The 13129-nt window shown below is 45.1% G+C and overlaps 1 protein-coding gene across 1 annotated transcript in view; it reads right to left on the minus strand.

Annotated features, from left to right (window-relative positions):
• The window catches only part of dchs1b (dachsous cadherin-related 1b), a 251334-nt gene that overhangs the window by 41851 nt on the left and 196354 nt on the right, over nucleotides 1–13129 (minus strand). Inside the window, exons 15-19 of the mRNA XM_071364983.1 lie at nucleotides 10317–10564; nucleotides 9718–9907; nucleotides 9133–9428; nucleotides 8678–8793; nucleotides 194–433 (exon numbers count right to left, since the gene is read on the minus strand). Of these exons, the coding sequence (XP_071221084.1) occupies nucleotides 194–433; nucleotides 8678–8793; nucleotides 9133–9428; nucleotides 9718–9907; nucleotides 10317–10564 (1090 nt within the window). The remainder of the gene's footprint in view (nucleotides 1–193; nucleotides 434–8677; nucleotides 8794–9132; nucleotides 9429–9717; nucleotides 9908–10316; nucleotides 10565–13129) is intronic.

The following is a 13129-nucleotide window of genomic DNA, read 5'->3' on the forward strand; positions in this document are numbered from 1 at the left end:
GTAGTTAAAACGCTGTCAGTTCCACTTTTTTAAATGAAATATTTAGCCAGTCTTAAAAAGCAATGGACATTCAATAAAGTGATTATTTATTATCCAGCCAGTTCGGATTTGAAGATGGTGTGTTTCGTTTTATTCGGATAGACCCTCCAAGACACAAGAGTGTTTGTGTACCTGCCTTCCCCTTTTGTCTTACCTTGGTCTCTGTCCGTTGCCGTGACGGTGATCACCGTGGTTCCCACTTCCTGGTTCTCTCTAACCTCCGCCTCTAGCTCCTCCCCCTGGAAAAGCGGCGGCTCATCGTTCACATCAATCACGTGGACAGACAGAACCTGACTGGTGGACAGCTGGGGCATCCCATGATCCTCAGCTATGATGGTCAGGTTAAACACTTCCTGGTCCTCACGATCTAGAGCCTTCAGAATGGACAGAGAGCCTGGAGGAAAGGAGAGGAGAGGAGAGGAGAGGAAAGGAGAGGAGAGGAGAGGAGAGGAGAGGAGAGGAGAGGAGAGGAGAGGAGAGGAGAGGAGAGGAGAGGAGAGGAGAGGAGAGGAGAGGAGAGGAGAGGAGAGGAGAGGAGAGGAGGAAAACATTAATTGGTTGAGTAGATGGAACCATGCATCCAGTTAATTTAAATCTGTAAACTATTCGTAAGGAAATATCATATTAAATCTATAAACTATTCGTAAGGAAATATCATATTAAATCTGTAAACTATTCGTAAGGAAATATCATATTAAATCTGTAAACTATTCGTAAGGAATAGGAACTCAACGTACCTCTTTTGGCGAGTTAGCTTGCTAGCTAACTTAACTTTTATTTGAGTGAATACTGGAGCAGCTCTGTGAATGTATACTGGAGCAGCCCTGTGAATGCATACTGGAGCAGCCCTGTGAATGCATACTGGAGCAGCTCTGTGAGTGCATACTGGAGCAGCTCTGTGAATGCATACTGGAGCAGCCCTGTGAATGCATACTGGAGCAGCTCTGTGAATGCATACCGGAGCAGCTCTGTGAATGCATACTGGAGCAGCTCTGTGAATGCATACTGGAGCAGCTCTGTGAATGCATACTGGAGCAGCCCTGTGAATGCATACTGGAACAGCCCTGTGAATGCATACTGGAGCAGCCCTGTGAATGCATACTGGAGCAGCCCTGTGAATGCATACTGGAGCAGCTCTGTGAATGCATACTGGAGCAGCTCTGTGAATGCATACTGGAGCAGCTCTGTGAATGCATACTGGAGCAGCTCTGTGAATGCATACTGGAGCAGCTCTGTGAATGCATACTGGAGCAGCTCTGTGAATGCATACCGGAGCAGCCCTGTGAATGCATACCGGAGCAGCCCTGTGAATGCATACCGGAGCAGCCCTGTGAATGCATACCGGAGCAGCCCTGTGAATGCATACCGGAGCAGCTCTGTGAATGCATACTGGAGCAGCTCTGTGAATGCATACTGGAGCAGCTCGGTGAATGCATACTGGAGCAGCTCTGTGAATGCATACTGGAGCAGCTCTGTGAATGCATACTGGAGCAGCTCTGTGAATGCATACTGGAGCAGCCCTGTGAATGCATACCGGAGCAGCCCTGTGAATGCATACTGGAGCAGCCCTGTGAATGCATACTGGAGCAGCCCTGTGAATGCATACTGGAGCAGCCCTGTGAATGCATACTGGAGCAGCTCTGTGAATGCATACTGGAGCAGCTCTGTGAATGCATACTGGAGCAGCTCTGTGAATGCATACTGGAGCAGCCCTGTGAATGCATACTGGAGCAGCCCTGTGAATGCATACTGGAGCAGCCCTGTGAATGCATACTGGAGCAGCCCTGTGAATGCTTACTGGAGCAGCCCTGTGAATGCATACTGGAGCAGCTCTGTGAATGCATGCTGGAGCAGCTCTGTGAATGCATACTGGAGCAGCCCTGTGAATGCATACTGGAGCAGCCCTGTGAATGCATACTGGAGCAGCTCTGTGAATGCATACTGGAGCAGCTCTGTGAATGCATACTGGAGCAGCCCTGTGAATGCATACTGGAGCAGCCCTGTGAATGCATACTGGAGCAGCACTGTGGCAAAATATGGCAACTTCCTAAAACAACTAAAGCACACCCTATCAGACAGAATATCAGACAGAATATCAGACAGTATATCAGACACCCTATCAGACAGGCTATCAGACACCCTATCGACAGGATGTCAGACAGGCTATCAGACAGGATATCAGACAGGATATCAGGCACGCTATCAGACACCCTATCGACAGGATGTCAGACAGGCTATCAGACAGGCTATCAGACACCCTATCGACAGGATGTCAGACAGGCTATCAGACAGTATATCAGACAGGATATCAGACACCCTATCAGACAGGCTATCAGACAGGCTATCAGACAGGCTATCAGACAGGCTATCAGACAAGCTATCAGACACTCTATCGACAGGCTATCAGACAGGCTATCAGACAGGCTATCAGACAGGCTATCAGACAGTATATCTGACAGGATATCAGACCCGTTACTGTCCTTGTTGATGCAATAAAGGAGTGAAGATGTCTTGGATCACGGTTTGTGTGTGTGTGTGTGTGTGTGTGTGTGTGTGTGTGTGTGTGTGTGTGTGTGTGTGTGTGTGTGTGTGTGTGTGTGTGTGTGTGTGTGTGTGTGTGTGTGTGTGTGTGTGTGTGTGTGTGTGTGTGTGTGTGTGTGTGTGTGTGTGTGTGTGTGTGTGTGTTTGAGGGACAGTCATGTTCTGTTGAACATGGGGAAGCAGTGGTATTTACATGTCTGCAGAGCCAGTTCAACCAATGCAGATCTTCCACTATAAGACAGAGACATGACACACACACACACACACACACACACACACACACACACACACACACACACACACACACACACACACACACACACACACACACACACACACACACACACACACACACACACACACACACACACACACACACACACACACACACACACCCTACCACCACCCCAACACACACACACCCCTCACTCCAACTGGAACTATACTGAACAAAAATATTTTTAAAAATCTAAGATTTTACTGAGTTACAGTTCATGTAATAAAATCAGTCAATTAAAATTAATTCATTAGGCCCTAATCTATCAATTTCACATGACTGGGCAGGGGCACAACCATGGGTGGGCCTGGGAGGGCATAGGCCCACCCACTTTGGAGCCAGCTCCACCCACTGGGGAGCCAGACCCAGCCAATCAGAATTAGTTTTTCCCCATAAAAGGGCTTCATGACAGACAGAAATACTCCTCAGTTTCATCAACTGTCCAGGTGGCTGGTTTCAGACGATCCCGCAGGGGAAGAAGCCAGATGTGGAGGTCCTGGGCCAACGTGGTCTGTGGTTGTGAGGCCAGTTGGACATACTACCAAATTCTCTAAAACGATGTTGGAGGCGACTTATGGTAAAGAAATTAACATGACATTTTCTAGCAATAGCTCTGGTGGACATTCCTGCAGTCAGCATGCCAATTTGCACGCTCCCTCAAAACTTGAGACATCTGTGTTGTGTGACAAAACTGCTAGTTTTAGAGTGGCCTTTTATTGTCCCCAGCACAAGGTGCACCTGTGTAATGATCATGCTGTTTAATCAGCTTCTTGATATGGCACACTTGTCAGGTGGATGGATTATCTTGGCAAAGCTTTTTGTACTTCTCCTCTCTCCATCTCTTCCCCTCTTTCCATATCTTTCCTTCTCTCAATCTCTTCTAATCTCTCCTTCTCTCCATATCTTTCCTCCTCTCCTTCTCTCCATATCTTTCCTTCTCTCCATATCTCTCCTTCCATCTCTCCATATCTCTCCTTCCATCTCTCCATATCTTTCCTTCTCTCCATATCTTTCCTTCTCTCCATATCTTTCCATCTCTCCATATCTTTCCATCTCTCTATATCTTTCATTCTCTCCATCATTAGCATGTCTCCTACTCCCCCTATAAAGCCTGAGTGACCCCCCCATCTATAATACAGGCTGAGGAGTGACAGAAACCAGAAGTTAAACATTAGCGGTGGGTAATTCAGCAGCCTCATCAGTAATGGCTTAAAGAAACTAAGCTAGACTCATCTGGAACCGCCATTAACTGTCCCTCTGTACTGTAGACTACCCCTCAGTTTCATTACCTGTCCCTCTGTACTGTAGACTACACCTCCGTTTCATTAACTGTCCCTCTGTACTGTAGACTACACCTCTGTTTCATTAACTGTCTCTCTGTACTGTAGACTACCCCTCAGTTTCATTACCTGTCCCTCTGTACTGTAGACTACCCCTCAGTTTCATTAACTGTCTCTCTGTACTGTAGACTACCCCTCTTTTTCATTACCTGTCCCTCTGTACTGTAGACTACACCTCTGTTTCATTACCTGTCCCTCTGTACTGTAGACTACACCTCTGTTTCATTACCTGTCCCTCTGTACTGTAGACTACACCTCTTTTTCATTACCTGTCCCTCTGTACTGTAGACTACACCTCTGTTTCATTACCTGTCCCTCTGTACTGTAGACTACCCCTCTGTTTCATTAACTGTCCCTCTGTACTGTAGACTACACCTCTGTTTCATTACCTGTCCCTCTGTACTGTAGACTACACCTCTGTTTCATTAACTGTCTCTCTGTACTGTAGACTACCCCTCTGTTTAATTAACTGTCTCTCTGTACTGTAGACTACACCTCTGTTTCATTACCTGTCCCTCTGTACTGTAGACTACCCCTCTGTTTAATTAACTGTCTCTCTGTACTGTAGACTACCCCTCTGTTTCATTAACTGTCCCTCTGTACTGTAGACTAGACCTCTGTTTCATTACCTGTCCCTCTGTACTGTAGACTACACCTCGGTTTCATTAACTGTCCCTCTGTACTGTAGACTACACCTCTGTTTCATTACCTGTCCCTCTGTACTGTAGACTACACCTCTGTTTAATTACCTGTCCCTCTGTACTGTAGACTACCCCTCTGTTTAATTAACTGTCTCTCTGTACTGTAGACTACCCCTCTGTTTAATTAACTGTCTCTCTGTACTGTAGACTACCCCTCTGTTTAATTAACTGTCTCTCTGTACTGTAGACTACACCTCTGTTTCATTAACTGTCTCTCTGTACTGTAGACTACCCCTCTGTTTCATTAACTGTCTCTCTGTACTGTAGACTACCCCTCTGTTTAATTAACTGTCCCTCTGTACTGTAGACTACCCCTCTGTTTCATTAACTGTCTCTCTGTACTGTAGACTACACCTCTGTTTCATTACCTGTCCCTCTGTACTGTAGACTAGACTTAATTCCAAGCAGCGTGGGATGTGTGTGTGTGTGTGTGTGTGTGTGTGTGTGTGTGTGTGTGTGTGTGTGTGTGTGTGTGTGTGTGTGTGTGTGTGTGTGTGTGTGTGTGTGTGTGTGTGTGTGTGTGTGTGTGTGTGTGTGTGTGTGTGTGTGTGTGTGTGTGTGTGTGTGTGTGTGTGTGTGTGTGTGTGTGTGTGTGTGTGTGTATGTAGTGTATCACACACAGAGGCCTCCATTATATTACCCAGTGCTGATGATTGAGAAACGACATGTTAATATATACATATATAACATATCAAAGGGTTTCCTCTGCTTCTCCAGCCATAATAAAACCAGGTTCCCATGAACACATCTGTCATTAGAGGACAACCAAAGAATTCACATGCATCTTAAATGGCACCCTATTCCCTATATAGTGCACTACTTTAGACCAGAGCTCTATGGCACCCTATTCCCTATATATAGTGCACTACTTTAGACCAGAGCCCTATGGCACCCTATTCCCTATATATAGTGCACTACTTTAGACCAGAGACCTATGGCACCCTATTCCCTCTATAGTACACTACTTTTCACTAGGGCTCTATGGGCCATTTGGGACTCAGAAGTACACAGCAATTACGGTTAAGGTGCCTTGCTCAAGGGCACATCGACCGATTTCTTTTCTTCACGTAGTCGGCTCGGGGATTCAAACCAGCGACCTTTCGGTTACTGTGCCCAACCCTCTTGATATTGCTCTGAGGCATTGAAAGATGTTGAATGAGCTGAGGGGGTTAAGGAATGTTTTTAACAGCCAGGGGCTCTGTAGACACAACTCAGGAGCACATCTGGGTTGAAATCACAGGAGGCTGTTGAGTGGAGGACGGCTCATAAAAGTAGTCTGGAATGGAGCCAATGGACTTTCAAACACATGGAACCCTGTCACCATCTGTTCTGTTTCACCTGTCTTTGTGATTGTCTCCACCCCTCCTCCCGGTGTCATCCATCTTCCCCATTATCCCCTGGGTATTTATACCTGTGTTCTCTGTTTGTCTGTCGCCAGTTCGTTTTTGTTTCGTCAAGCCTACCAGCGTTTTTTCCCCCCTCGGCTCCTGTCTCACGGTTGTTCCTGTTCTCTAGTTTCCCGGTGTTGACCCTTCTGCCTGACCCTGAGCCTGCCTGCTGTCCTGTACCTCTGCCCCACTACTCTGGATTATTGACCCCTGCCTGACCTTGACCTGTCGTTTTACCTGCCCCTGTTTAAAGAATCAACTTTAGTTTCTTCAAACACTGTCTGCACCTGGGTCATACCTTAAAACGTGATAGAAACCAAAGTGTCTGATGTATTTAATACCATTCCACTGATACTGCTCCAGCCATTACCACGAGACCGTCCTCCCCAATTAAAAGGTGCCACCAACCACCTGTGGCTGAAATACTATTTTTTTTGTTTATAAAACTCTATCTGGGCTTGATTGAGCTTGACTGGCGCAATGGAAACAATAGAACAGTGACACGGGTTACAAACCCCGCCCATCCAGGAAGACAAAAAGAAAAAAATGCCCGAAAGTATCTGAAAGATTTCAAATAGTATTTAAACCCTGCTCAGGAGTGGGATGTAATGACTTGTAATGGGTCCATGGAAACGTGTGGTAGTTCAAGCCCCTTATGGGAGGGATAATGATTAAGGTCAATGATGTAAATGTATAGAATAAGCCTACACGATAAAGACTAAAATGTGTTACATCAATTAGGGACCAACTCCAGAATAATACTACAGTAGTGAAACATGAGTCCAGACGAACACTTGTACTGTAGGGCATCTCTAAAGACTGTAAAATGTTGAAATCTGTACCCTGCTTGTAAATAAATATACAGAGCCTTCGGAAAGAATTCAGACCCCTTGACTTTTTCCTAATTTTGTTATGTTTCAGCCTGATTCTAAAATTGATTAAATCATTCCCCCCCCCCCCCCCCTTATCAATCTACACACACTACCCCATAATGACCAAGCGAAAACCGTTTTTTGTAAATGTTTGCCAATTTATAAAAATTATAAAATAAACTTAAATATATAAATTTGCATAAGTATTCAGACCCTTTACTCAGTACTTTGTTGAAGCATCTTTGGCAGCGATTACAGCCTTGAGTCTTCTTGGGTATGACGCTACAAGCTTGGTGCGCCTGTATTCGGGGAGTTTCTCCCATTCTTCTCTGCAGATCCTCTCTAGCTCTGTCAGGTTGGATGGGGAGCGTCGCTGCACATATTTTTTCAGGTCTCTCCAGAGAAGTCCGATCGGGTTCAAGTCTGGGCTCTGGCTGGGCCACTCAAGGACATTCAGAGACTTGTCCTGAAACCACTCCTGCATTGTCTTGGCTGTGTGTTTAGGGTCGGTGTCCTGTTGGAAGGTGAACCTTTGCCCATTCTGAGGTCCTGAGCGCTGTAGAGCAGGTTTCCATCAAGGATCTCTCTGTACTTTTCTCTGTTCATCTTTCCCTCGATCCTGACTAGTCTCCCAGTCCCTGCCACTGCCATGATGCTGCCACCACCACCATGCTTCACCATAGGGATGGTGCCAGGTTTCCTCCAGATGTGACACCTGGAATTTATTTCATTTAACAGGCATGCCTCAACAATTTCTTTGACCTCATGGCTTGGTTTTTCCTCTGACATGCACTTTCAACTGTGGGACCTTATATAGACAGGTGTGTGACTTTCCAAATCATGTCCAATCAATTGAATTTACCACAGATGGACTCCAATCAAGTTGTAGAAACATCTCAAGGATGATCAATGGAACCAGGATGCACCTGAGCTCAATTTCGAGTCTCATAGCAAAGTGTCTGTTTTTTATATTTTTAATACATTTGTAAGAATTTCTAAAAACCTGTTTTTGCTTTGTCATTATGGGGTATTTGTGTGTAGATTGCTGAGGAATTAATTTGATTTAATCCATTTTTAGAAGTAGGCTGTAAACGTAACAAAATGTGTAAAAAGTGAAGGGTACTGAACATTTTTCTGAAGGAACTGTATAAGATTCTCCCTGTTCTGGGGTCTGAGGTCGCAGTGTTAGGTTTAGGAGGACTACAGGTGTAGGATCTTAATTTGACCTCTATTGACGTAGCAAAAAACAATCCCGCTGCAACAAGATTTGAACATTTAGTCCATAATGTTGGTTGATATGTGGTTAGGCTATTAGCTGGTTAAAATGAGGCTACATAAAACGTGGAATACTGTTAACATAACAGCTTTCAGTGAATTTATGCATTTCCTGCGGCTCAGGAACAAAAGAGTGATCAAATTAAGATCCTCCATCTGTAGGATGGAGTCTGTGTTGGAAGTCTCAGTAGTGTTAGGGTCTTACTCCTGTCAGAGGCCAGGGGTCAGGGGTCAGAGGTCTTACCGGTGTTGGGGTTCAGGCTGAAACGTCCAGCGCTGTTCCCTGATTGGATGCTGTAGGACACTCGTCCGTTCTCTCCCTCATCCTCGTCACGAGCCATCGCGTACACAACCACGAACCTGACAATACACAGAAACACACAGCAGCTAGTCAGGACCTAGATCTTAAAAGTCAAGCTAGGTTTTTGGCATCAATCTTTCACTTTCCTTTGTGATTGAGGCCTCATCCATGTCTCCTCTTGACAAGGTCTACAGATTTCTCCTTATGTCTCCTCTTGACAAGGTCTACAGATTTCTCCAAATGTCTCCTCTTGACAAGGTCTACAGATGCATACACGGTATCTGGACTAGACGATGGACAGCTCAACTTCTTACATTATGGGGGTAAATTCTCCCCTATAACTTTGTGCTTTTAATAATTTGTAATGAGATACGCCTCGTAGTGAATGTGTTGCTCACCCGACAGGCTGGTCCTCCATGACGCTGACGGCGGAGGATGAGCTGAACACGGGAGCGTTGTCGTTCTCGTCCGTCACAAACACCCGGGCCGTCACTGACCCCCAGCGCCGCGCGGACACGTCCTCCGCCTGGTCGGTCGCCCTGACAACCAGGTAGAGGGAAGACGTGGTCTCGTGATCTAACTCCTGACCCAAGGTCAGGACCCCAGTGGAAGGGTCAAGGGTCAGGAGGTGAAGGGAGTCAGGCCAGCGGTGCTGGATGGAGTAACGCAGTTCGCTGTTGGGACCGCTGCCGTCCTAGAGGAACAGAGACATGAGAACATCTGATTAACGTAATAACACCTAAAGTATGATTTGTTTTAGGGACAAGACATTACCTTATCAGCCCAACTCCTGTGATTTTGATAGTTAATAGCAACAAAATCATTGAACCTGAAGAGACATCATATCTTAACTCCTACAGTGAGGTAACTCCAACATGCTATCTCTTCTCCCCCATTTCTCAATTTATCAGATTATTGATTATATTTTACTATTTTATTATCATATGTAAAGCTGTTTATTTTATAACCTACTACTGTCCCACCTTATCAGCAGCCTGGAAGGTGTAGATGGAGGCTCCCGGCTGGGTGTTCTCTGGTATCACTATGGTAACGGGGTCCTCGGTGAACTGGGGGGCGTGGTCATTGCTGTCTTGGACGTTAATGTCCAGCTGTACTCTGTGACTGCTGGGGTACGCCAGCGTGAAATCTGATACCTCCACATGCAGAGTGTACCTGGAAGGAGAATGGGATGGATGGATGGATGGGAGAGATAGAGAATGAGATACAGAGAGAGAGAATGCGAGAGAGAGAGAGAGAGAGAGAGAGAGAGAGAGAGAATGCGAGAGAGAGAGAGAGAGAGAGAATGCGAGAGAGAGAGAGAGAGAGAGAATGCGAGAGAGAGAGAGAGAGAGAAAGAGAGAAAGAGAGAAAGAGAGAGAGAGAGAGAGAGAGAGAGAGAGAGAGAGAGAGAGAGAGAGAGAGAGAGAGAGAGAGAGAGAGAGAGAGAGAGAGAGAGAGAGAGAAAGAGAAAGAGAAAAGTAAATGATAGAAAAAGGAAATCTCCTCTAAACTCCCAGATGTATCCCGTATAATAGGTTTAATAAAGATGTAAATGAAGAATAGGATAAACTAGCAGGTTCACCTATCCCCTTCCTCATAGTCCAGTTCTCTGACCAGGTACACGTCTCCCGTAACACGGTCAACCATGAACGTCCCCTTCCGGTCCGTCCCGTCCACCACCACGTACGTCACCTGGCCGTCCAACGACAGCGTGTCACTCTGGTCATGTGACCGGACAGAACCAATGACAGAGCCTGGGGCGACGCCCTCCACTGAGTTGAGAGTCATGGAGAGAGTGTTCTTGGCAGAAGACTTATTGGAGCTCAGAACCTGCAGGGGAAGACAGACAGAGTGTGTTCAAACCAGTTCAATCCAGTTCAATCCAGTTCAATTCAGTACATTCCAGTTCACTCCAGTTCAATCCAGTACAATCCAGTTCAATCCAGTTCAATCCAGTTTATTTCAATTTAATTCAATGCAACTGGGAATCATTTAAAATGGGTGGGAAAGCAGAGCAAAGTACTTAGAGTACCAGTCAAAAGTTTGGACACATCTACTCATTCAAGACTTTTTCTTCATGTTTTACTATTTTATACATTGTAGAATAATAGTGAAGACATCAAAACTATGAAATAACACACTTGGAATCATGTAGTAACCAAAAAAGTGTTAAACAAATGAAAATATATTTTGGATTTTTAGATTCTTTAAAGTAGCCACCCTTTTCCTTGACAGTTTTGCACACTCTTGGCATTCTCTCAACCAGCTTCATGAGGTCGTCACCTGGAATGCATTGTTAAAAGTTAATTTGTGGAATTTCTTTCCTTCTTAATGCGTTTGAGCCAGTTGTGTTGTGACAAGGTAGGGGGGTATACAGAAGATAGCCCTATTTGGTAAAAGACCAAGTCCATATTATGGCAAGAACAGCTCAAATAAGCAAAGAGAAACAACAGTCCATCATTAATTTAAGACATGAAAGGCAGTCAATGCAGCCGCAAAAACTATCAAGCTCTTTGATGAAACTGGCTCTGATGAGGACCGCCACAGGAAAAGAAGACCCAGAGTTACCTCTGCTGCAGAGTTCATTAGAGTTTTGACCCTTTTGGCACGACAGGTAGCCTAGCGGTTAGAGCGTTGGGCCAGTCACCGAAAGGTTGCTGGATCAAATCCCCGAGCTGACAAGGTAAAAATGTGTCTTTCTGCCCCTGAACAAGGCAGGTAACCCACTGTTCCTCGGTAGGTCGTCATTGTAAATAAAAATTTGTTCTTAACTGACTTGCCTAGTTAAATAAAGGTTACATTTAAAAAATGTATATTTATATAAAAAAATATATAAAAAATGTTAGATACCAGCATCAGATCTTGCAGCCCTAATAAATGCTTCACAGAGTAACAGACGCATCTCAACATCAACTGTTCGGAGGAGACTGTGTGAATCAGGCCTTCCTGGTTGAATTGCAGCAAAGAAATCAATAAGAAGAGACTTGCTTGGGCCAGGAAACACGAGCAATGGACATTAGGCCAGTGGAAATCTGTCCTTTGGTTTTCAGTCCAAATTTGAGATTTTGGGTTCCAACCTCTGTGTCTTTGTGAGACGCAGTGTAGGTGAACAAATGATCTCCGCATGTGTCGTTCCCACCGTGAAGCATGGAGGAGGATGTGTTATGGTGTATGGGTGCTTTGCTGGTGACACTGTCAGTGATTTATTTAGAATTCAAGGCACGCTTAACCAGCAACACTACCACGGCATTCTGCAGCGATACGCCATCCCATCTAGTTTTCGCTTAGTGGGACTATCATTTGTTTTTCAACAGGACAATGACCCAGCACACCTCCAGGCTGTGTAAGGGCTATTTGACCAAGAAGGAGAGTGATGGAGTGCTGCATCAGATGACCAGGCCTCCACAATCACCCAACCTCAATCCAACGGGATTGAGTTGGACCGCAGAGTGAAAGAAAAGCAGCCACCAAGTGCTCAGCATATGTGGGAACTACTTCAAGACTGTTGGAAAAGCATTCCAGGTGAAGCTGGTTGAGAGAATGCTAAGAATGTGCAAAGCGGTCATCAAGGCAAAGGGTGGCTACTTTGAAGAATTTAAAATCTGAAATATATTTTAATTTGTTTAACACTTTTCTGGTTACTGCATGATGTATTCACTATTATTATTCTACAATGTAGAAAATAGTAAAAAAAAATAAAGAAAACCCTTGAATGAGTAGGTGTGTCCAAACTTTTGACTGACACTGTATATTTCAACTCCATTCACTGTAATACAATTCATCTTGTGCTTTCTGCCTGTCAAAATGAATTGACTCAGACCGACAAGTCCCCCCAGGTTTGAACGAATGGAACACCCCTCTAAAGAAATAGGTCATGTCTGGGTGGACAGTGGCAGAGTGACAGACCGACAGTTGTCCAGATGTTGTCTGTCAGTGACTATAACCGTAAAAAATGTTTTTTTGTCCCCACAGCCTTAAACAATGATTTATCCAATAGACAAAGTTGTGTCCTAACTGGCACCCTATACAGTGCACTACTTTAGACCAGGTCCCATCGGGCTCTGGTTAAAAGTAGTGCACCCTATACTGTAGGGAATCAGGTGGCGTTAGGAACACAGGTATAATATTGAACTGTAGTGTTCAAAAACAGGAAATCAATGATGGGAGGATGAAAAAATGAAACAAGTGTGTTAACATTCCCTTTCAGAGACATGCTCCAACACATGCTATCGGTCAGGCTAACAAGCTATCGGTCAGGCTAACACGCTATCGGTCAGGCTAACATGCTATCGGTCAGGCTAACATGCTATCGGTCAGGCTAACAAGCTATCGGTCAGACCAACAAGCTATCGGTCAGGCTAACAAGCTACCGGTCAGGCTAACATGCTATCGGTC

This window comes from Salvelinus alpinus, chromosome 24 (genome assembly GCF_045679555.1).
Source record: "Salvelinus alpinus chromosome 24, SLU_Salpinus.1, whole genome shotgun sequence".
NCBI classification, from domain to species: Eukaryota; Metazoa; Chordata; class Actinopteri; order Salmoniformes; family Salmonidae; genus Salvelinus; species Salvelinus alpinus.